At 34.9% G+C, this 26,091-nt stretch overlaps 1 protein-coding gene across 1 annotated transcript in view; it reads left to right on the forward strand.

Annotated features, from left to right (window-relative positions):
- Positions 1–26,091, forward strand: part of POT1 (protection of telomeres 1) — a 65,748-nt gene that overhangs the window by 2,975 nt on the left and 36,682 nt on the right. The window contains 8 exon segments of the mRNA XM_032688152.1: positions 1,702–1,814; positions 3,922–4,055; positions 7,120–7,192; positions 8,597–8,688; positions 12,282–12,392; positions 14,168–14,236; positions 15,174–15,288; positions 24,248–24,378. Coding sequence (XP_032544043.1) covers positions 3,933–4,055; positions 7,120–7,192; positions 8,597–8,688; positions 12,282–12,392; positions 14,168–14,236; positions 15,174–15,288; positions 24,248–24,378 — 714 coding nt within the window. The 5' untranslated portion in view covers positions 1,702–1,814; positions 3,922–3,932.

The following is a 26,091-nucleotide window of genomic DNA, read 5'->3' on the forward strand; positions in this document are numbered from 1 at the left end:
TGAAAGCTTTTCAAGTTTCTGTGCGTGCAACCCAAACAATACCTAAGTGCCTAATTCAAGTCTGTGGGTGTGTGTACTCTCAAGCTGCAAATGAGAAGGATGGAGTCAGAAATATAGGAATTTTTCTCTTGCTCCTGGACCTAGAGAAAGAGGGATTCTTTGACTGCAATATTTTGATGGAATAATGTCCTCATTCCAGAAAAAAAATAAAAATAAAATGACTGCTTCTTTCTGTTGAAGGTTAATCCTTGTTCAAAGCCATTTCTACTTAGCAATTGTTTTCTGATGTACTGTGGTTTGAGTTTTCTGCTTTTGAAATACATGCTACTATTCTGTAAGCAATACAGACAGTTATTGTATTGAGGTAGATTGTTCCACTGTCTGAAATTTAAGGTCTAGAAAATTTGTAGGTAGAATGTCAGGGACAGGCAGAGCAGCGCATAAGAGTTAAACCCATAGCCATCCTCAGTGTTATGTTTCACTTAAGCAAGTGAGATATATCATATTGTCATTTGGGCTGTTGACTGGGAGGTTACATCCTATATACACTATACAGTCTGTATATCCTTTCTGGTTTCTCATACAGTGTACATCCTTTCATACAATTCTTTGTTTGTTAAAATCATTAAGCTATTTGGTTGCTCCCTCTCTATATTTTATCACTTTAATTACTGGAAGGCAAAAGATATTTGTAATTCACAGTCTTCCTTCTTCACTGTGTGCATGTGCTGTGTGTCCTTCCTCTTTTAGGAGTGTCCATGATGCTGTCTACTGTTCTTGCAGTCTCTGTTGGTATTGTTTGGTTTTTTTAACTACCCATCCTTATGAATAGCTCTGTTTACACCACTTACAGGCTTTTGTGCAGCAGACTCAGATTGGAATGATTCTTGTCAGTGTTAAAGTCAGTCTTTTGAGAACAAGAAAGATACTTGACAGACTTAATTTCACTTTTTTACTCTTCAGGAGAGTTGTGAACCCCAAGAACAGCACTAACAATATCTTCATGTAGATTTGGGAAGCCAGTGCCTATCAGTTGATTTTTGAAAATTTACTTCTATGGCTCTTAGAGCTGCGTACTCATGTCTTAGTTTTTTAATTCCAGAGAACAAGAATCTGTGAGCCTCAACAGTTACCAGTTAAAACACATGGCCTTAGTTTTATATCTACAGAAGTTTAATATCTGGGAAAAAAACCCCCACATTTGTTTTGTACCTGAATATTTGTTACATAAATAAATTGTAGGAGTGTACAGTAAGTAAATAATATGGGCAGGTCCCACTACATCATCCTACATATGGCTTCTTTTTAGAAATTCTCCTTTGTAATTTTGAAGGCACATGTGGAATATTTGTCCCATTGAAATAAGTGGCAAAGGCTGTTTTTAAATGAAGGGATAGGAACTACAGAATTGAGGGTAGTCATCAGAGAGATGAGTTACTGAACCTCAGTTGGTTTCTTTGCTTTGTTTTAACAGTGATGTTTGAATTATAACAAAATGCTCTGTGTTGTTAGATATCTTTATGGGGAAGAAAAAAAAACAAACAGAAAAGTCTATTTAATTACTCAAATACCGTAACAGAGAGAAATAGGAAAAAAAAAAAAAAGTGTTAATCTGTTATGTTGTATATCTCCCTAGCTCATTATACTGTTGCTGGATGAAGATCAATATTGCTGATTAACTTTGATGTTGATTTTTTCTAGGTGGAATAGATCAGCTTCTCAGCCTGCTGGAATAAAGTGTGAAGTAAATACTTTGAACTGAAAAGCTGTGTAAATCTTCTAGTTGCTCTTTTCACCAGAGGCTTGGAATCCTAGTAAGCTAATGACAATGCTCTCCTGATTCATGTTTGAAAACATACAGATAAAGGCATCATTTTTAGCCTCAGCGACATTTCACAGAAATTGTAACTCCTAATACCTCACTAGTTAAAGCAATCAACAGAGACAGAACAGCATCTGCCCCTCTGTAGCAGGCTGTGACCTCTCCTTCAGCTCAAGTACAAATTGAAACCTGTCTGGTGTTGTAGCTCCCAGCTTTGTGCTGTCCTAGGTTGACACTGGCTGTAAGCCTGGTGCCCACCAAAGCCTCAGGAGGACAGGGGAGAGAAAATACAACTAAATTTTGTGGGATGAGACAGGGAGATCACTCACCAATTACAACTATGGGCGAAAGAGACTCAAACAAACTAGTTTAACTTATTGTTGATCAAATCAGGATAGGATAATGAGAAATAAGAAAAAATCTAAAACCACCTTTCCCCCACCTCTCCCATCTTCTGGGCTTAGCTCCACTCCCAACTACTCTACCTCCTTCCCCTGAGAAACACAGGGGACAGAGAATGGGGGTTGTGGTCCATTCATCTCTGCCACTCTTTCCTCCTCATGTAAATTGGAAGCTAGGAAAAAACAAAAGCCAGTCATCCTATGTATAGTCATTTTGACTGAGAGATCCTTGAGCCAAAGTATTTTATTTCATGGAATGCTCATTTAGTGACTGTGACTTCTTGTTAATATCTGTTAGAAGGGGAATTTCCTGGAAAATGGAGAAGAAAGGAAGATCATTCACAACTAGAGAAATAGTCAAGTAAATAGTGAAGTCTCATATCTTTAGATACTGGAATGAGAAGTGGATTTTTGTTTTTTTCTGAAGAATAAGGTATTTTTTTAAGAATATCTATAATGTTACCATCAGCAGCTATATGAATGGACTCATATTTCTAACTTATGATCTTTCTATTTTGCAATGGTTTCCCAATTCCATTTCATTATAACTGAATATTTTGTAAGAATTCAGTCTGCCTAGTGCTGAAAAAGCACTTTTGAACTGAATTTGAAATGTAGTTTTAGCTTTTATTGAGTAGAATACCCAGGTTTTATGTCCATTTGAAAGTACAGGAAATACTTTTTTTTCCTGTTCTTCACCGTCATATAAAACTGTCATTGCTAAAACTCTGTCTGAAATTAGGACTGTGGCTATGATACTGCCAGCTGAGTTTTAGAAAACAGATAGCATTTTTTCTTAGTTTATTAAAATGTACTTAAAACAGAAGATTGATAATGCTGTGGCTTTTATGTAGATACCCACTTGAAATAAAAATTGTACACCAAAAAAACAAAGATAACCCAAGAAGAATGAGATGACCATGTAATTAGAAAATATAGCAATAGCTACTTATTGCTAGATCACTTCTTTCTATTTCTCATATGTGTAACTTCACTGTAATAGACTATTCTTCCTATCCCTCATTCTCAGCATTATAACACTATCACCAAAAATTTACTTCATTGACTTTCAGCACAGTGAGTAAGCAGTAGTCGACACAGTTGCACATTTTCTAGCTTTTTCCCAGTGTGTTCCATGTTTAGCAACTGTAGATACCTATCTTATATTCTTTATTTTCATTACTAGAAAATTGATGAAAATTTTTAAATCTGTACATAAGTTTTTATTTTTTTCATTATAAGTTGATAGACATTTTATTTTCATGCAGTCAAATTTTCTTATAGGGAAGCAATTGAATATAGAGACTTTTTATCCATGACCTTATGCTGAGGAAGGAGAAGTCTCTTCTTGGTTTTTATCTGCATTTCTGTACATGAAGTATTAACATTGTTTACATTGCCCTTTTCATTTATATGTAAAGCAATATTTTCTTGCCACTTATGGTGTTTTGGAATGCGTGAAAAATCAAGTAATTTGTATGACTGTCTATTGCCAAGGAAGTGTTACTTTCTTTCTTCTTGCCATTTATGATACTAAGAGACAAGACCAATCCCTCTGAAAATTCTTAGTCTTACATAATTAAACTTTCCTGTTGTGAAATAGATAAATATTCCCCTTCTGAGTAAACTGCAGTCTCTAGTAATTTTTGATTTGAACAAGATGAGTATCTTCAGGACTCTTTATAATTTTTTATTAAGATAAAGCAGCTATGCCTGTTCAGTTGCTGAAGATCATGAAAGAACAATCTGAGACTCCACTACCAAGGCATTTGCAAAAGGAGGATTTGAAACACTTGCAAGAAGGCAGTGATCATACCAACAAATATATTCAGGTAACTGACTAGTAAAAAAATTTCGTACTACTTTGAAATAGCTCCTGTTATATTTACAAGGCACCTCCATATTCCAACTCAGCTGGAAAGATTCTGCAGCCCTGTGTCTTTGTGTACATCTGTTGCATACCTTAAAGAAATGGAGAATTATGACCTTGTTGAACTTCTTTGCCTGTTGCTAATGCCTTCATTGTTTCACAGTCCTGCCCCTTTCTGTTACATTATCAAAGTGAAATTTTATAAGAGGTTTTCTTTTCATAGTTTATAAACTGTGGACCCATTTAAAACCACAATAATATGCAGAATGCTGTGCTGAAAATGGATGGGTTGTGGGAGGTCAAGTGGTACTTTTTTAAAAAAAAATATTAATAAGCACCTCCATCCTGTTAAATATCAGATTTCGGAGTAATAATTTTTAAAGCAGTTCTCCCTTTGTATGGAGCAATGCAGTTTTATGAGAAGAAGAATTTGTAGCAACTACCACCATCAAGATGCAATTGGGTTTTTTATCACTACCAGGTGTTCAGTTACATTTTGCAATAACCTCAAATGTATTTCAGATTGGAAGTACAATGCTGCTATACTAGTGAAAAGAAGAAATATTTTTTTCTTACCTAAAACACGTATTCTCTGTAAAATGCAGTGTCAATTCTTTAGGGTGTTCTTTTTTATCCTGTTTAACTTTTTTTTTTCCTGTGGCTCTTTTTAGTCATCCCTGATGCTTAAGTGTCAGTAAATAGCATTAACTGAGGCTTGCTTTCAGTCTGTTACCAGAAAACAAGGGAAAAGAAATTAAAGGAAGATAACTGTAGAAAACCTTGCGTGTCTTGAATCCTTAAAAAATGGCACAAACATTTTAAAAATTAAGCTGAAATGGTTTAATGTTTTTCTGTATCCAAAAAAACATTTTTATTTTCCCGGCTCTATATTCCCAGTTCCAGCTCTAATGCTTTTCTGACCTTGTGTTTGAGTCTGTTCATGAGACATAAACTGAAGAAGACTATCCGTATCAATGGAGTGAGAGAGGATAGTTTGCTGCTCTCACTCTGCACTGGATCATTGTGGTGTTGAAGAGATGCCAGGAGTACTGCACTTAGGTATAGCAAAGGAACAAAACTACCCCCTTTGGAAGCAGGCAGCAGTTGAGTGTGATAGGAGGTGATTTGGTTCAGAATGATCCAGCCTCCCTTAGGTCTTGTAAAGGAACGAAAGGAAACATCAATAACCAATGCTGCTAGCAAACGGGGTTATTCCTCAGGGTGTAGTTTCCTGTCCCTGTTCACCTGAAGGATATATAGGGTTTCCTGCTTTGAAGAGCTATGTCTGCAAGCAACCCTGACATGGAAGAACATGGATTCTTATTCAGAAGGAAATGGTGAAGGAGACAAAAAGGGATTATAAATTAGAAAATGTTTCTGCCAAAATAAATGTTTCCATTAGGAAAGCAGAACAATTATTAGCAGACTATGATTTAAAGCATATATGCAGTGCTATAGCTGATTGCTGAAAGGAAAAGTGTGTAGGATGTCTTTCTCAGACTTCTGCCTTATGTTAAGAGAACATGCTGCTGCTGACATGGATTAGTAGGTGACTAAACCAGCTTGGCATAAAAACAGTGCAGCCGGAGAGCTGATAAAACTGGTGCTAATGCAGCATTAAATATGTAGGAAAATCCACTTCTGCAGTCTGAGCTTGAAGTAAGCCTTAGAATACACTGATGTTAGGTTGTCTTAGTGGTGGCACAGCACACTCACTCTAGACTGCCAAAATAGGGGTCAGATCCTGCTTTGACAAAGGAGGAAGGGCAGATGAGGATTTTTATGAAGGGTATTCTGGGAAAAAAGCAACAAAAAACATTTGAGATGCTTCTGTCTGACTTGTGTCCCTCAGTCCTGTCATTCTTCTGAAACTTTTTCTTCCTGACATCCCTCTGAGAAATGCAGATTTTAAATTTGTGGAACAACAGCACAAGCAGTGTTCGTACATCCTCAAACATCATGTCTGTTAACTAAACGTGATGCCTTCTCTCATTCGTTCATCATCCTCTGGATTTTGCTGTGACAAAGCTGAAAATCAGCTACCAAATCAGCTATGGAAGCAGACTGAGGGGTGAGGCCTGACAAGGAAGGAGACAGAATCACCAGAGGAATTGCACATAGGCAGTTTGAGAGTGAGTCTAGTAGCATATGGAATGTGGAGGGTTTTGAAAGAAGTTTGCTTATGAACTCAATAAGCAGTGCAGGATTTGTGGGGGAAGAGTCAATTTGAGCAAGTTTTGCAAAGATAGTTTTTGTTGAATTTTGGAGCCCAAGTGTTTTGGGCATGTGGAGAAAGCAGTGGGTAAGTAGTATGTCTGCTGAGGAAGATAACTAAAGCATAGGTGTTTGGGATACAAAGGAAAGTGCTGAGGCCAGACTATTATAGCAAAGAATGTGGTCCAGAATTTGAAAACTCTTTGGAATATACTGGGATGTAAAAGGAAAAATAAAAAGCAGAAATAGTCAGAAAGCACTCACTATCTCATCAGTGTATTCTGTTTGTAAATAGCATGCTGGTATGGATTGAAATTTTCTAGTAAGAAAAAACCAATATATAAACGTCAAGCATTCCTGAGGTGACTGTTTCATTGCAAGGACATTATTAGATGAAAAAAAATTTCTAGTCTTTTATTTACCCGAGTACAGTTCAAGAGAATCTCAGCAAGAACAATTCAATATTAGTTGAAATTTTAAACAAAGTTGTAATTTTGAAACCAAGTGACAAACCTTTCTGTTTTTAACAGGTTAGCTCCTGCTTTTCACAAAAAAGACTGATGAGTTTTGTAAGGAGCCTTAAGTGTCAAATTATTTTAAAAATCAGCATCTGCAAAATAATGTTGAGGTTTTGTGGAGTCTTAGTATTTCTTTATAAAACTGATAGTAAAATGTTGTAGAATTTGATTTGATTTCCTCCTCAGTTAGCATGTTGTATAAATGCCTCTACAGTAAAAACTCACTGCTGCATATTTTATCTTGATTTGATTTATTCTTAGTCCACAATATTTTATTTTATTTTTGCTTTTTAGGGAATAGTTGTTCTTTCCTACCCATTAACAAAACTCGGAGATGGGACAGACTTTATCAAGATTGTTCTTCAAGGTACTACATTTAAGTATACATTTTAAATTTATGGTATTACGTCAGTAGCACCTGCTCTTGTGTTCAGTAAAATGTTGTATTTAAAATGTTCTCTGACAGTGGTTTTTTCCTACAAAAAAGCTTATCTTAAACTCGGCCAAGTAAATTAATGGAAACAATGCAGTCTTTATATTTTAGTAGACTTCTTGTTGCATAATCTTTTAAAACACTGTCCTGGAAATGTATTAGCTATATATGCAGCTTTAGTTGTCTATTTTCAAACTGCTTATCATAAAGAAGGACTGAGAAAATTGCACACGTAATAGTTAGCACGCAATATACATAACATATACTATGTAAGTGAATGTTTAATATAGGTCAGTGTGTTGATTAGCAGCAAAATAGTTGTGTTTCATTCTGTTTTAATATAAGCAGGTAAAAAAATTGAATTTCACCTGATTACTCAAGTATTTGAATATCAGTAGATATACTAGCACCTCGAAAGATCTAAGTTGTTCATCATGTTATAAATATAGTAAAAATAATATGTTCCTTTTAAGTCTAAAGCTGATGCCCCCTCCAGCCAGGAAGGTGGAGAGTGTCATTTCTCAGGTGTCTGTTGGATTCAAGGAACTTCGCATTTCCTGCCTTTTCATACTCAGCTTATTCCTTACAGTGGTTAGAAAATCATCAGTTGCTCCCTCTGAGTCTCCTGATTCCTGTGACTGAGCATCAGGCTCAGGTCTGCCTGGGGCTGCAGATCCTGCCTGGTGATACTGCTTGTGACCTGTGTTAGGCAGAGGTGAATGAAGCTGATGGGACCCGAGTCCCTACTGGCTTCATGGTTCTCTGAGGGTTGCTAAACCTCCCTGAATGTTGCTAATTTCATGTGACTGTTCAGGAGGGGGGAGGAGTTTCTGCACGTACTCCACAACCTGGAAACATAAGTTTGCACATCTAAATCATTACGGTTGTTTCTGAAACAGTGAAAGGTAGAAAACTCTTTTAAAGTACCAACGTAATTCCTGCTTCAGTCCTTCTGGAAGGCTATTAATTGATATGTTAACATCCTGGAATATCTTCAGTTTATAAGTTCTACGATAGGGTCTGTTTTAATGTGAAAAATCAAATGTAGTATTTCGTCTCTAACAATATACGCTCAATCCCAAGTGGAAATCTTCGTCATTTGTATGTAATGTGCACTAGTGTACAACATGTGCACATTTTAAATGGTCCTCTTATGAAAACTATTCTGAGCAGTAGTTATCACATAAAAGCAGCTTTATAACTATTTGAAAAGATTTTCTTTTGTAGATTAATTGAAATGAAAAAGTGTTAGACTCTGTAGATTAACTTGTTTCCCATTGCTGTTTTGTTTTGGAGAAGGTATGGTGATTGGAATCACTTCTGTTTTTTTCACTCTAGGTTTGGATGACTTGTGTTCCCGGATCAACAGCATCAATATTTTAATATATGGAAAAATGGCAGAGGATTGTGCGAAAATGATACATCATGGGGTAACAATAACCAAAAAAACCCATATTATTGTTTTAGGAATTGTTTTTCACAGCTGTAGGTTGACATCTTGTCATTGTCTGTCTGTCACTAAAAGTAGAAATAGTCTGTTTAGTCCCTTGAAATCTATAAATATGAACTAGGAAAAAAAATTTGCTTATGAAAATTCTTTCTAACAGTAATATTAAAATAAAGCAAGTCTTTTTGTCCATGCCGTTTACCTAACAAGTAAAGGATCATGAATACAGGTAATAGGGAAGTCATCCATTTATATTCATATTTTGAATGTTTTACCATTTGATAAGATAGATTTTAGAATTTAATTGATTTAAAAGACAATTACACTGAAGCATTCTTTTTTTAGAAAAAAGAAATAAATTCAAAACTACGCACACAGTTTTCTTCATTGGCTGGGTGCTGGTATTGTGCTTTGTCAGGAATAAAGCTTGGTTTGATTAGCTCCAGGATAAAGGACTTCACACTAAATCATAGAGAGTTTGGGCTGGAAGGCAGCTTTAAAGATCATCCGGTTGCAACCCCCCCTGCCATGGGCAGGGACATCTTTCACTACGCTGGATTGCTTCAAAGCCCCAGCCAACCTAATTTTGAACACTTCCAATGGTGGGGCATCCACAACTTCTCTGGACAAATTGCAGTCTATACAGATTTCTCAGTTCCACGGAATTTTGACAGTGAAGCCAGGAAGGGAGGTTCCTGAACTAATTTACTAAATATACAAGCTGCAGAGTCTTTTTACATTCAAAGAACAAATCAGTTTTGTCGCGATTAAAAATACAAATCTTGAACAAGGCACTAAGCAGCAGTTAGAAGATAAAAAGATCAGTGCTAAAGAGCTAAGTAGGAAACCACAACCCACAGGCAACACCTCTTAGGTAGCCAGAGTGCACTAAAACCAGAGTTTGTTCTTCCACAGTGAACTGAACCTTCATGGTGCTTTCCACATGTCTCAAATGGTCTTTTAAATTTGGAAGAACCTGAACATGAGGAAACAATGATTTCTGAAACTAGCAGAGTTGCAGTTCAGCAATTATGGACTAGATTTAATTTTAAAACACCACCAATTTTTAACTGTTAAAGAGTTACTTTAGAGAAGTCCAGTACTTTCTGTTATTTGCTTGCAATTTCAAATTTTAGTGTTTTGTAATTTTCATATTGTTCTTGGCATACTGTAACAACTTAAGGTAAGTAGCCTAGCGGGAGGAGCAGGCTATTTGCAAGAATGTGAATAACCATGTTGTCTCCTGAGAGTCTTCTCATTCTGTAACAGAATAACCATCAGGGAAAATATTGTCCTTCCTGTATTTCATGCTTTTTGAATGAGGGAAGTAGGATTTCTTTTTGCTGTTTAAAGATGTTGGTTGAATCTGATAGTTTACCTATATATGTAATGTAATACTCTTCTGTTGAAAATCCACCAATTTATGTAAATACCTTTGATTCCTAAGCCAATTATGAGAACCTCTTAGCTAAAGATGAAATGCAAACTAATTGATATTGTAAACTAATACAGCATTAAATTTCAAAGCACTATGCAATATTACGAAAATTTTTTACATGTTTAGAAACTGTAAGTCACAACCTGTTAAAATTGACTGTGAATTTGTAACAAATCTGAGAATATACCTGTTCTTTCTCCTAGTATAACTGGATTTTGAGGTTTGTGCTGTCTTTTTTTCCTCATGGAAATTGCACAATCCTTTGAAAGGTTTTGGGGGTTTTTTATGTCATGATACATGTGGCATGTGTATTACATGAAAGTAATCAGTAGTGATTAATTCACAAAAAAGTTTCCATTTATTATCAGCCTGTATACAGGCTGAGTCTATGTAATTCTGAAGTTCCTTCTGACACAGGAGAACAGGACAAGTCAAGTCAACTGTACAGAACTTCACTCCTGACTCAGCAGCCAAGTCCTAGAATCATGTGCAGCCTGCAATCTAATAAAATGCTGAAGTGGGAATAATAGCAAGGCATAGCTTTTTAGCTGAAGGCTGATTTTGCTGTTGAAGGAACATACTGGGTAGCATCAGCAACAGTGAAAGGAAAGACACATACAAAAGAGTTTCCTGAAGCTTGCGTTTGTGTGTTTTTGTATCTGGAAAGAATGAAAAAACTTTCATATATGTTAGTAGGGTGGTGTCTTCAGAGATTCAAGGTATACTGAGTTCTGGAATTGTTTTGACACATTTTAACTTAGCTCTGAGTGTAGCTTACTTCTAGGTGACTTCCTAGTACTTTTTATACAAAATATACATTGTATTCCCATTTATGATACTACCTAAAAATCACCATGCCCTACCTAGTGTCATTGTGTATTAAACTGTCTGATTAAGCTTACATTTTCTGCAAACATTTTTTCCCCTATGTTTTAATAACTAAATATATCACTGTCACTTGATCTAGCAGCCTTTCTTTTTCTTACATGAAACATTAAGGTTTTGGATCTTAAATCATTTAGAGTAGCATTATCAGATTGCTGAAATAGCAAAAAAAGAACCGTCATAGGACAGTATTTGGCTAAAACTGTCAACTTTAATCAAAAAGCACTTTTATTTGTTGTAATCAAATAAACACATGAACAAAAGTAATTCAGTAAAAGTTTATGGAAGTGCTTTTGGTAGAAGCTTGAATAGAAATAGAATCCAAGTCTAATATGTTTATCAGAGTGGATCACACTGGTACAGACCTGCTGTACGGTTCTTATAGCAAGGAAGCTGACTATAAAGGAATTTTACATTGTATCAGATACCTTTTTTTAATCACATCTGATTTCCTAAATGTGTTTTATGTATTTTCTGTCTTCTCCTGCTTTTTCTTTTTTATTTGGTGAGGCTGCTGCTAAAAACGTGAGTTGCTGCTGGGATTTGAATCATGTGCCTTTTAAATCCTCCTTTTCTTGTTCGCTTTGTGGTGTCTGAGGAACTTTATACTGAAGTGAACTTTATACTAAAGTGAAAGTGCAGTTATAATTGCTTGATGTGCCAGAATCTCAGAAGTTATGCCAGAGAAGTTTATAATGTCTCTTTTGCTACCAGAAACCTACCTATTGATTGACCCACCTATTTGACCCTTAAAGAAGAAACTGGAAGATGTTGGTCCAAACAAAACAGAAAATATTTACAAGGAGAGTTTTTTCAAAGTGCAACTGTAACTCAGTGAGAAAGAAGCTACAAGAAAAGAGGGTTTTGTCACTGCTGATTCAATGTGTGATTTCTTTTCTACCTTAGTTAAGCTTAAACAGAAAGGAGTCAGTCTTCAGTGTATTCAAAGAGAAATGATTCTTTTGCTTTATTCAGTGTGAATCTTCCCCTCTAGGCCTTGTCAGAAATAGCACTCAGTCACAGTAGCATCTGCAAAAATTTTAGCAGAATTTGAAAAGAAAAAAACTTGCTGGCATTGGTTGGAAATATAAATTCCATGGGTAGAAGAACCAAATTAGTTTTTACAATTTGTTTGGTATTTTTGTTTCTTCAGTGTTTTGAGACTTTAGGGTGAAATTTCACATCACATACATTTAAAATAGAGCATGTGATACAGTGTGTGTAATTTTCTGTATATTATCCTGTCCCCATAGGACACCTTCATAGTTGCAGGATTTAAGGTGATAAAATCGCCTACAGCGAGAGAGGATGGTAGACATGGTTGTCACCTGGAGGTGTCTGAAGAAGACGGATCAGCCATTTACGTACGTTGGTACCCAATTTTTTTTCTTTTACCCCCCCTCCCCAAAATACTAACATGAACATTTTACTCTATAGTAGAGAAAACATGAAATCTATTAGAAACTAAAGTGCTACAGATCGTTTTACCTTGTTCATCAGTAAACAGTCAAGAAACATTTGTGCATGTGTGTGCGTGTGCGTGCGTGTGTGCATGCAGTTTTATAACAACACTAACCAAATTATTTCCCACTCAGCTACTTGTTGAGTGCAGAAATTTGGCTTTAGTTGGCTTTAGGTAGAATCCCTAGAGCTGCTTAAATCGCTGTTGGGCATAACACATTTCAGTAATGCAGACAAGGTAGAGGGTGCAAGAGTGGTTTCAGGTCTGTAATTTTTAGTTTTCTCAGGACTATGGGTTTGTACTGCTTTGACTCACATCATTAATTGTTGCCTTTGAAATACATGAATTCCTAAATTCTAAATTTTTAAAAGAGAATTTCACCCTTTTTTCCTGAGTAAAAGATTCATTCTTTTGTACTATTCTCACATTATTGATGTTCATTTTTATCTGTATAGTTGTTGTCTAATTAAATTTTAAGAAAAATTTTTTTTTTTTTGTATTTCAGAAAGGCATTTTTATTTCAGAATTTACCTCTATAGAAAATTAAAGCTTGGCACACAGCTCAGTTAGAAACTAAATGATTTAAAATGGTAGTGCAGACTGTTTCATGAAATTATCTGTTGACAGTGATGAAACATAGGTAAAAAGAGTATATTTCATTGAAGATAATAAATAGCAAAACTGTGACCTGAATCTGAACATGTGTATCTAGACTAAAAGTACCTAAATTGTAGGAAATACAGGAGGCATTCGATTGAGCAAGACCCCAGGACATACAGTCTAATCCCAGGGACTATGAGCCACTCACTGAATGCCTGGGTTGTGCTGAGGAGATGTCTGTCTCATCATTGACCACAGAATGGAGCTTGTGGCACTTAATTTACTGACACATTTGTTGGATGCTTAACATTAATACCAAAGATCAGACTTTTTGTGTGCTTCACTTTCTCAGCTGTGATTTTTCCCTCACCTGTTTAAAACAAAAAAAATGAAAGTAATATTAGCTTCAGGAATGCAGCTGAGGGTGGAGAGCAAAACCTCCCTAGCAGGAGTCTGCACTGCTGGGGCAATGCACAGCTGAGACGTGGGACCCTGTGTCCAGCAGACAGGTTGTGGTGTAGTGTCGGGATGGTAGCTGAGCCCTGTGTTTCTCAGAGTGAGTGGGTTTGTCAAGTCACCAGGATTAGTTCTTTAAAAGACCTTACACTGACCATAAATCTGGCTTATAAGTATGGCTCGAAAAACTTAGAAACTACCTTTAAATAGAATTTATCCCATTCTGATGAATTTGCTTTGCCTTTTTTTTTTTATTTTATTTTCCCCGAAAGGAGAATAACAAGTCACTGAGAGAGATTGCTCTAAGCACTGACATGTACAAAACTTAAACCCATTTACATTCTATGTTAAGCAAGTACAGTTTTAAATTTGTGGCCTACAACTTGCAAATGCTATTCTGCTAATGTGACCTAACTTATATTCAACTCATACAATGTATGTATTATTTTGAAGTACCTTTTGTCTACTGCTGTAACAGCAGTAAATATTTTTTTCTTCTGTGGATAAAATTTTACTAGATTCAGAGGTGATTCATATGGCAAAATTGTCTGTAGGGCTGTTTTGTATTTGCTTATAGTGTTATATTTGCTTTAGAGTTATCAAATGTTGTTATATTTGCAGTGCCTTCAATTTTGTAATCAGATTTACCCTAAACCAAGAACAGCTACTGCTTCAGAAACTGCATTTGTGGTGAGTTTATATTTGGGATGTTTTTAAATCACATGAGACTAACTGTGTAAATAAGAATGTGTGGAATTCATTTTTGTTCCTGTTTAATTTACTTCGATGCTCTTATCCCTGCAGTCACTTGTTTTGCTTTTAATTTTGCAAATAATATACCTGGAACACAAAATAAAATATGAAAAAGTAGTACATTTTCTATACTCGAGTTCCCATCTCGATCTCCAAACAGACTGCATGTTGGTAATTATTGTTCTAAATAAGACTGTATGCGTGTGCTTTTAAAAAAGGAAATAAGGATCTTCCTTTGATTTAAAATCAGACTAGAGTTGCATTTTTTTCTCTCAGTATAGTAATTGGAAACCATAGTTATCAATCACTTTGACAGAACTTACATGCTTTAAAAGAGTCTAACCAGCATGTATTACAACCTTAAGACGGAGGAGAATAGTCCTTAAACAGTAGAAACTAGTCCTTAATGTCTTTAATTCTCCAACAGTTGTTCTATTTTAATTGGAAGATATGCACCGTGGCTGTGAGAGATAAACCCTCTCCCAGCCCAAGACAATTATTCTGGGTGATGACACTGCCAATAAGAAATACAAAATTATTTATGTATGTGCTTTAAAAAGCCTTTTCAATGGACATGTTAAAATGGATCAGTAAAAAATTGTCTTTTATTGTTCTTTATTATAATGACTTTTACTCACCTGGTTCATATATTGAAACTTACTTGAACTAACTGGTTGATTGACTGTAAGGAAGGTGCAATCACAAAAAGAAATTAAATGTCTTATGTGTTTTCTGAATCTAAAGTGAATAAATATAAAGAAAAGGTAATTTTTTTTAAGACATGTCTGAGGATGAATGATGTTAAAATACAAAATTCTGTGTGAATGTTTGAATAATTTTTCTTCTGTTTCCTCATTTTCTCGCACTTTTCCAGTCTATTGCTCCAAAATATGTGTATACTCCCCTGAATCAACTTAAAGATGGAACTATAGTGAATTTATATGGCGTTGTGAAATTCTTCAAGCCTCCATATGTTAGCAAAGGCACTGGTATGTACTATATTCAAGAGATTTTAAATCTCTTACTATGTTCATTAAAATACAACCAGAACAACAAATCCACATAATCTTTTGACCATGGTTCTCAACTAATATCAATGAAACAGAACGACAAATAGTTAAGGGATATCTGAGTCAGTTTAGGCAGAGTGGTGGAGATAGCAAATGAAGAAAGTATTAAGCTAGTACTATCAGAGCAAAACAGGGAAAAGGACCTGTACAAAAAAAAAAAAAAATTACAAAAGCCCTGCACCTGTCCTTGTGGGAACGGATTCTTGTGTAGCTGTGTGCAATTTTTCCTTGAGGTTTTGACAAGAAGTGTTATGATGTGCTACAAATATAGCAGTATATTCGTTACTTGTAAAGTTGTGGAATAACTGAATATTTTTTTCCTATCAGGTGAACTCATTACTTATTGTGCTAGTTTTGCTAGAAGATTGTGCCCTTTTACTAGGTACTCAGTAAGTACACAACTAGGTGACATCACTGCTGAATTTGGATAAGCAGTAGAATTTCGTACTTAATTCAGAATTAATCAAAATATTTTCTGCTTATTTTAAAGTTACTGTGCATTTTGAAGTTGGTTTTTTTCCCCCTTCTAAATGTAATTCTAATAAAACAAACAAAAAACCAGATTATGATGGTGGTTTTTGATTTTTATGATCTTAATTACAGATACAGGTCTTAAATAATGTCACTAGCCGTGAATTTAGTTTCTAAATACAGAAATTTTAGAATTGAGAACCAAGAGTCAGTGGTTTGTCTGCAAAGCCTTTTGCGAACAGATCTGTTTGATCTTGCTCAAAACCTGCCAGCAACAGACTGAAGGTGATGTGCTCAAGGCAGAGAGAGCACAATGCTTGCTCCACCTGCAGTGGAGGTTTGCTTGCAGTTAGGTAGCTTAAAACAGCTAAAAGCTGCACAAACATGGTGGCACAGCTGAAAAAAGTTCCAGTCCCAGCTAAGGTTCAACTAATGGCTTCACTTTTTGAAGACCAAGCAATCTTCAGCCTTATTTGGAATTAATTTAGTGTTTGAGCGGGAGGAACATCTGGGGAGTCTGTACAGATTTGTGTCTGCCAGCTTCAGTATGTTCAGCTGAACTCTGCTAGTATACTCTGCGCTGTGGGCATGCTTAATTACTTCCTTTTGGGGCATATAATATTCTTCTAGTTAAAAAGATCTACTGGTATGAAAGACCTTATTGACAGGAAGTACTTGCTTCCACTTGTAGGTGAAGTGTGGCTTTACTGTACTTGTAGGTGCAGTTTGGTCCAGCACTTGTTCACAGAAAAGACCAGGATGTGCATGTGCTGGTCCCTGGGCCATTGTTCAGCAAGTCTCAGCTGCAGTGAAGGCAGTCAGCAGCCATTTTTAAGTTATGCAGAGCAGTATAGGATTTTTCAAGAATATATTAGATTAACTGAATAACTTTGGGGAACTCATCAGCATTTTTGCATGGTGTTGACTGTGTCAACAGAAGAACCAATGTATGGACAGCACTAGGGCCTGGTGCCCTGCTCTCTGTAGGACAGCAGTGCTGTGCTTCCCATACAGTTAGTTGTGGAAATGTATTCCAATTACTGTTTCTTATAGCAGTTGGCATGGCTTGCTCCTAGGAAACCTTTCTGCTCCACATTCTTACACAATGTTGAGAAGGCAGTAATGTTCCACGAAATAACTCTGAAACATAAAAAACCCCAAGTCTGAAGAATATGGGATAATCAAATTTAAATGTTAACATTTAAAAATAGATGTAGTCATTAAGTTGGGAACTGAGCCAGTAATGGTCCATCTGTTTTTATAGCAAATATAGTGTGTGTTTGGTTTTTTCCTTGTGAGACTGTTCAACTATTATCGTATTCTACATAGTCATTGAAAACATTAAAGTTATAAATTGCATTTTTTAAGATGAAATATTATTTTGATTGGTTTATATAGAAAAAAAGCAAATGATAGATGTTAGAGAAAGGTATGGAAAAGACAGATGTCACAGTTCAGAAAATAGTTGGTGTTTGATAATACTGTAGCCCAGTAAAAGCAGAGAAGTACAAATTCCAATTGTTTTACATTAAGAAAGTTACAACACAACAGATATTCCTAGATGTAAATGAGAAATACTGGTAAGTGAAAGTACCTTCTCTAAGCATTTAGACTTAGAAAGCACAAAATTTGTTCTGACATCTAAATAGAAATGCAAATATTCATAAGATACTAAATTAAAGTCTGTGCGTGTTGGCTGTGAATATAGCAAATGTTTTAGCTGCAGTTAATATTTAAATATTAATATAAATACAATTATAACACAGTCTTTATGCTTTTTCAAACAGAAGGACCAAATTTAAAAATTAACAAAATATTTTATTTGTGTGTGAGATCTTACCACTGATACTCCTTCCTGCTTGATGTGCCATTAATCTGTAAAATACTTCATTGTAAAGGTGCAAGTATAATCTTGATCTGTACAGAGCAGTCATCTGGTATTTAAGGTTGATAGATCTGTTTTGCACAGGCTGCCAAACAGCATCTGTCTGTCACTGTATCAAGCTTCTCAAAATCTTAATTTTGTGATGGTGTCTGGTAAGCGGTTTATCTGTAATAATCAAGGATATTAGCAGTGATGAATGGAGGCTCTTTCCCCTTGAAAAATATTGTAGGTTTAAGACTCAGACTTAAAAGCAAATAAACAGGCAAAACAAACCCTACAAAATCTTTTAGAGGTTTTATTTCCTTTTTTCACATTGCTGACATCAAAAAGAGTAAGGGAATTAATCAAATATAGAAAGTACTATTTATACTTTCTGAGTAAATCATGGAAGGGCAGTTCTTAAAGGATCACATGGTTGAGATTTGTCATTTGTCTGCCTACTTTAGCAAGACTTCAGAGAACTGAGGACTTTGAATATCCTGAAGACGAGCACTGGTTGCTGGAAGTCAGTAGGACAGCCATTTTTTCCAGATATGTAAAAACAATGAAGTTAAATGCACTGACTTTCCAGACAGCATGTCTCTGAAACAGCTAGGACAGATTTTTGTGAGTGAGTTAAAGTTACTCACTTCCATTTCATAAGTAGTAGAAACTTAACAGGGAAAATGATTATTTATTTAACTACTCCTTCTTACATATATTAAGACTGAAGCTTTGCACCGTGTTCTCACAAAGTGGGTACCACTGGAGTGGTACCTAGCGGTACCTAGTTTAGCTTCATTAGTTTATATAATCTATAATTAAATATTCATCATTTCTATTAACAATTTTGCATTAGATGAATATTAAAACACTGATGAAGAAATGAATTTTCAGTATGAGCATAAATCGTTTATTCCAGAGAAAGTTGTTTTAACTAAGCGTGCTTCAGCTCAAGACATGTAGTTTAAAATGGACTTTTAAAACAGAACTTTGTGTTCTGAAAACTGTCTGAGGAAGTACTTCCAGTCCTGCTTGGTACAACAGACAGATGGGATTTTGTCTGCTAGATCTGTTGCGAGTGTTCAAAACTATATTCTAACTTTTTTTCTCCAACAGTTTAAGAGTCTTAAGATACTTTAAATTTTTAACAAAGGTGATTTTCTCCTCTCTCCTCTTCCTTAATCCTAAGGACATCTCAAGTATTTAACCTTGAGATTTACCGTAAAAACAGTCCATATAGGAGAAAAAGAGCTTCTGTCTTTGTAGTGTCCAATTAAAGAGATTATGTACTTGACCATGAAAGTTTTAGGACATTACAATATGACATTACTGCTTCCCCAACTCTTTGTTTCATGTAGATATTTGTTAGTGTTTTCCATAATGCAAGGAAGAAGTATAGCAAGAATAATCCTTGCTGCTGGTTAACACTAAGTCATAGAAGTAATGTCCTATTTTCATGGGGAAACCTCTATGTAGCTTATTCTCTTAGATACATGCAGTATATTCATATGTCACATGTTGAATTAAAATCTCATTTTATCCTACCTAGACATGCATTTGGATTGTAGCTATTTTATTTTTATGAAATATTTCTTAGAATCAAAATCAATAAAGGGTAGCATTTTCAGAAAACACACTTCTAAAAAGCTTGAACGCTTCCAGGTCAGCAATCTACATGCTCAAAATGCAGCTTAAGAACCATAAATCAGATTCTTAAGTGTATTTTGAAGCCCTACTTTTTTTATTTTCAGGTTTTTATTTGATCTTGTGCCAAGTTCACCAACATTTTTAGGCTAGAATTTGTTTAAAACTATGTAGCTGAAAGAATTTACTGAACTATACCAGTTGGTCCACTTCAATTAAAATAGCTTTTAGTAAGTAATAGCAAACCAACTTTAGAATGCAACCCAAAATCTACAGTAGTTTTTCCTTCAAAGTATTACATTCCATTTTGGTTTTTTCCAAATCAAAATGTTGAGCATTTATTTAAATTTTGCAGAATGGAATAAAAACTGTTGCAGAGGTAAAGTTAGTGATTTCATTTCTCGACCCCTAGAGGTTAATGTTCTGTTCCCTTCTATTCACAGTGATTTGTATGCATTTCTTTTTTAAATAACCACTGGGTTTTATTATATAATATAAAAGATTAAAAAAATTAAAGGAAATGAGAAAATAATTAAACAGTTGAATAAATAGTTAATAGAAATCTCAAGACAATCTCAAGTTACTTAGATCTACAATTTACAAATGATGACATTAAAACAGATGCTTATCAGATGTTAAGCCAGATGTTTCTGGTAGTTACTGAATTTTTGTATTTCTAAAGGGTATCACCATGTTAGAAGTAACAAGCTCTAGTTAAGCATCTTCAGTTTGGTTCTTTAGAGGTTTAGTTTTGGGCTTCTGCAGTATATATTTGTATATAAATAAATATACATACGCATAGGAGTGTGCGTATATTTATATTACTTCTTGTCTTGATGAATGTGTAGGGTAAATTAGCCGGTTCAACTGCTTGGTGTTAGTACAGATATTTGTGTATTGAATGGCCTCAGTAATTCTTGAAAACATTATTAATGTTTCATTTAGTTATGAAGAGGGAATTTGCTACAAAAATTTCTGTCTTTTTTGTCTGTATTGAAATATAAGAAACAGAAGGCAATCTTTAGAGTCCCTAATTGCCAATGACATTGCCAAAAAACCTTTTTATCTCTCTGCAGTGGAAGTTAACAAGTTCAGGACAGTGGGTTTTCCACTTAAATATTATTCAAGAATACATATGTCATTGCCCAGAAGGGGATTTGTAATGTAATCAATGCTTTCCCTCTTAAAAATAAATACAAACATATTTGTTAGGAACTGCTGAAGTCCTCAGTAAAACTAAAATAAATGTTTAATCAGTAAGTACTAAACAACTTGTTAGTCCTACAACATAAGTAACTACTAATATGGAAAGCAATTCTGGTTTTCTTAGAATGACCAAAAAATAAATTTTTATGTGAAGCTGTGGGGTTTGGGATTTTTATATGTTTGTTGGTTTGTATGTATCTGTACACTGTGGAGAGATGCTGACTTTCTGAGCATGCTGATGACTGATGTAACACTCAGTGCATTTATGAAAGGAAAGCTATAACCTGAAGAATGACCCTGAACTGTCATGGTAGTGGAGGAAACTTTAGCTTTTCAATGGAAACTTTAGCTTTTCAAGGGCAACAAAACATCTGCATTTCGAACTATTTAAAATCAGAACCTAAAGGCTTGTCAAATCAACATTCTCCATGCAGATAGTGTAACTTTCTACTGATCAGCAAATAGTTGTGGGTTTTTTATGAGATTAAATAAAAAACTAATTAACAAGTTAAAGCAGTTATTTTCTTAAAGAACAGTAAGGACTGGTCTGAAAGGATATAAAAAGCATGTAAAACAGATGCATCACTGTACTTTCATTTAAACTAAACATTGCTTATCTCTCCTTGTTTTCATAAAAACCAACTCTGGGGTGCTACAAGTAGCATCCTTACAGATAGTTGTCCATAGCTGGTGGTTCCTCACATGATGATAAGCCTGAGTGAGAATATCACTTCATAACAATTAAGTATATTAAAAAAATAGGGTTTCAGTTTGGAGTTCTCTGTAGTGTCAGCTGAAATCTGGTGCTTTTACTGACTCAATCTAGTATGAAAGTAAAAAGCTTTCTTTTATAGTATATAAATTTACTGAACTGTGCATTTGTTGTGTCATATTTTTAAGACAGATTATTACAAGTAAAATGTGTCAGTGGTAAAATTTTCTTTTTAAAGAAAAGTTAATCAGTGGAGTAAATTTCTCTAGTAAAGGAAAGTTGACTCCAATATTTAAAGTTCCATTATTTATTTATTTATTTATTAACTTGGTAACAAAGGGATTTTGCTTTGTTGGAAAGTGTTTTGAGAAAAATCAAAAGTTGGACCATTGACATTTACTATATGGCTTTGTTTAACACCAGGACATTATTTAAATTCAACAGTTCTGTTTAGAGTTTGAATCGTTTTTTTTCAGAAAAATGAATTCAGTCACTGAACTATAATGATGCTGTGGAAAACAAAATAATTTTCACGTTTTAGCTGGAGAAGAAAAGACAGGTGGATTTTTATTTTTAACCTTCAAAAAGGACTTGCTGGATGAAGATTTCATTAAAAGAAAATCAGTCTTTATGCTTTGTTCTCAAATACCTCTACTGTAATTAGGTTTACTGTAGAAGTGATGTTTTGAGGTGATGATTAGGAATGGAAGACTAAAGTCACAGACAGAGAATCTGTGTTATGTAGATGATGTTTCTAGATACATAAAGCATGTGTAATATTTTATACTGCTTTGACTAGGATGATCAGTCTTATATAAGTGTGCTAATTGTGCAGAAAATTGAGGCAGTGTGTTAACTTCTGCTATTAAATAGGCAGTTGCACATGTGTGAAGCTGACTAGGTTCTATAATCACAGCATCAGAGAGTAACCACCATTTTAATGCGGAGTATTTTTGTTACTTCACTCTTGATTCCAATGCTGGAGTCTAACTGTAGCATGTTACCCTGTATCCTCAAAGGGTTGTAATTCTATGAAACATAGATTTTTCTTTTTAATTGCTCATTTTGCTTGTATTTGCAGCTGACCTGTTAAGTTAACCTCTAGAATTCATACCCAAAGAAATACAATAATCCGTCTTTGGATTACAGTAGTAAATACTGGCAGTTTTGTCAGTCTGTGACTGGACTTTATTTATGACATTCCTAGTACAGAATGTCAAAATAGGCTCTGTGTGGCACTGGACCTTCTGCCTTTGGCTAGAGTGTGCAAAAGAGTGATGCTTAGCAACTTCTGAGTGCAATAGATGGTAATTTATCATTATTGAGTCCGTGTAAAAATCTTGGGGAAGAAGAAGAGTAGTAGTTCTGTAGAAATATTGGAGGTTTTTATATCTGTAGGAAAAGTAGTTTTATTTCTGGTAAGCCTTCACTGGATTTCTTTCAGCACTTGATTCACTCAAATCATTAGGGAATTTATACTTTTAAGTTTAATGATTGTAATATTTAAGGGTGTATGTGCTGGAAATGGAAGAATATTTCTCTTGAAGGCATGAGCAGTGTACATGCAAGCAGGTATTTTAATCCAGTCTAACGTATCTGTCTTCATATTCGGGAAATCTGTTCACAGAGTTTACATATGACAATTGTTGTCTTTTGACTGCCTTCCTGTACCTTTTATATATAAGGCAAATCTGTCCGTTTTAGTGGACTGATAGCATTCTCTTTCAAAGCAGTCTAGCAACAACTTACATGTCTACATCTTTTAAAAATGCATGATGGAGCTTTTATTGACTTTGTTTTAGAACTGTGACACCTTCGTTCAGTTCCCAGATATGTAAACTCTGGTTTACTGTTATCACTGACGGCCTCATAGAATTATAGCTAAAGGAAGGTGGGGGTTTCGATCATTTGGATTTTTTTGCTTTTCTCTTTGGATTTTTATTTTTGAGAGATGAAAAGGTGTCTGTCAGGGCAAAACAGATTTGACTTGAGGAATTTAGTTCATTGCCAGTTAACATAAACATTTAATAACTTATTCAGAAATTGAGAAACAAAGAGAAACATTTGAACACTTAGGGAAAACACCTTTCCTCCACCTCTCCCAGGCTCAGTTTCACTCCAGACACTGCTCCCCCCTCCTAGTCTCTACTCCCCTTGCTGTGGTTGCAGGTTACTGTGTCTCTTGGAGGGACAATGGGTGATGCAGGAGATTGGGGTCAGTACATAGCATTCTTCAGGCAAGTGAACCAGCTACTATGTTGTGAAACAGCAAGTGTGCTTTGACTCTGCTTTTATAAGCTGAAATGGAAAATACGGATTTCATTTATGTCATCTGCAAATACTGCTCTATTCTGGGCTGGTTTGCACTGTCATATTTGTATCTTTTTTTGATTTTACTTTTAAAGCCATTAACAGAAGTGCAGTTCTATGAAGTTTAACTTCAAAAGGGCATATTTCAGATTTTTGCTCTATTTTCTAACTACTGCTGTGTGACTGTATTCTTGCAGTATATATATATATCTCCTGCATATTTTGTTGAAGTGAAAGATATGTAATTTATGTTTTAATTTGCTTTTAGAACTTGTAGAACTCATTACTTCTTCAGAAGGCAGTGCAAAAATAAATCTTAGAAAAGAATTTCATAAGATTGTATGTATGCTCCTCATTTTATGGAGAAAGTAATTGAAACTTGAAAGAAAAGCATGCCTGTTGTAGACAGAAGAAAAAGTTTTGTGTATTCCTGGCTCACAGACCTGTGCTTAATCACAAATTTCATTTTCAGTTTTTTGGGCTAATTATTGGCAAGATGGGCCACACTTCAGTTGTTACGATACTGTAAAAAAATTACCTTTGGAAGAGTTACACAGATCATAGCAGACAAAAAATTGGCCATATGGGTGCTCATCCCAAATTTAATATTTGTGTGTTAGTAATTTCATAATGCCTGTTACTGATTCAGACATTTTTTCATTTTACAGATTATTGCTCAGTTGTAACACTTGTGGACCCATCAAATGTGAAGTTAACATGCACTCTTTTTAATGGAAATCCAGATTGCCTACCAAAAATTTACAAAGTTGGAGATATTGCTCGATTTCATAGAATAAAGGTATGTACTACAATGTTGAGGGTTTATGTACTTGTTTTTCTGCAGACAGGACCATAGGAATAATTTAATTTTACATGTACTGAAATTAACACTTGGAGATATTGGATAAAGCAGTTGATTGATAAAACAGCTGTGGTTATGGTATGGACCAAAACTGAAAGTAAACTATTATTTTTTTCAACAACATTTATTAAACTACTTGACAGAAGTCATGTGATGATACTTCTAGATGAACAGAATTTAACTGACATAAATGTGCACAATTTATTCTTCAAACTAATAGGATTAAGGAGTTTATTTAAGGCTTCTGTTGTGGAGCAATTTAGGTCAGCTGTAGAGTTACTCTGGTAAAAGGAATCTGTCTGGTGTTGTTAATGTGCAGAATGCTCGAGCTGCTGCTTCTCTGTTTTCCTGACTTACACCCTATTCATCTATATCAAAGGTCATGCAGGAAACAGAGTTTTTATTAGCTTTGATACTGCTTCTGCTGGATGTTTTTCTTACGCCTACTGCAATTGTATAAGGAAGAGGAACCACACTACTACAGGGACTGAATAGAAGTCTTGTAATGCTGGACCGTACTTACAGAGGTGCAGAACAGGACCAAAAACATGTTTTACCATGTTGCATATTAATTTGCAACAAAACCATACATAACTATATACTTTCTTTTAATGTAAAATAATTGTAGCAGAAGTGAATAAGTGTCATGAAAGAGGCCAGTGGAAAAAAATAGTTTGCATATTTGAACACTCTTGAGATATCTAGGAAGTTTAAGATTTTACGAAAGGATGATAAAAGGGATAAAGATCTGTAGTACTAAGTATGTACATTTTGATATGCTGTAGCAGGAGAACAAAGAAGAAAACCCCATGACAAAAAATGTAAACGGTGGTAAGATTTATCCAGTGTTTGAGTTTTGTACCACTAAGATTATTAAGAAAGAACTTGTTAAGATTCAGAAACAGTCTTCTGTTATTCATTTATATCACAAATATTTACAATCGAGAGATAAGTTAGCTAGCCTATTCTGGGTTAGTATAAAGCTTCCTTAAGGTTATCTGTATGTATAATTAGAGCAGAATGTGACTGTATTTAGATTTTGAAGCCTTTGTTGTTAATCACTACTTGAGATGTGTTGTTAGTCTTAGAAGTTCATTAATTTAACTTCAGATGGGAAAGTCTTATGCTAAATTTTAATATTTTCTCTGAATCCATCATGGTGAGAGTTACACATATACACTCATTTCTGAAATTCAGTGGAGATAAAAACTTGTTTATTGCTTCTGAAAACAAAGTACATACTTTATAATACTTAAGTGAAAAAGGAGAAAGTAGAAAGGAGTCTGGTCAAAATAAAAGAATTGAAAAGTTGCATGGGTATGGTAGGTTAATATTGGATTTTTTTGAGGTATGGGAAGTACACATTAAAAAAACAAACAAGACCACTGTCAGGGAAGTTATCTATGCACTCTCTTTTATGCAAACATAATATTGTCTCAGTTCCAATATTTATTTTTAACACAAACTTATTTAGGAAACCTACTGATATAGCATGTGTTAGGAACCTCACCATTCTCTTGATTTGGCATCAGTTTTTTGAGGAGATCATTCTAGAATCCTTGTCAATTGGTACTTCACCATTCTCCAAGATATGTTCCAGTATTTAAAGTTAGAGTCTATTAATTCCTTCCCCATATACACTTTTTTTCT

The sequence above is a fragment of the Chiroxiphia lanceolata genome, chromosome 5, assembly GCF_009829145.1.
Source record: "Chiroxiphia lanceolata isolate bChiLan1 chromosome 5, bChiLan1.pri, whole genome shotgun sequence".
Classification (NCBI taxonomy): domain Eukaryota; kingdom Metazoa; phylum Chordata; class Aves; order Passeriformes; family Pipridae; genus Chiroxiphia; species Chiroxiphia lanceolata.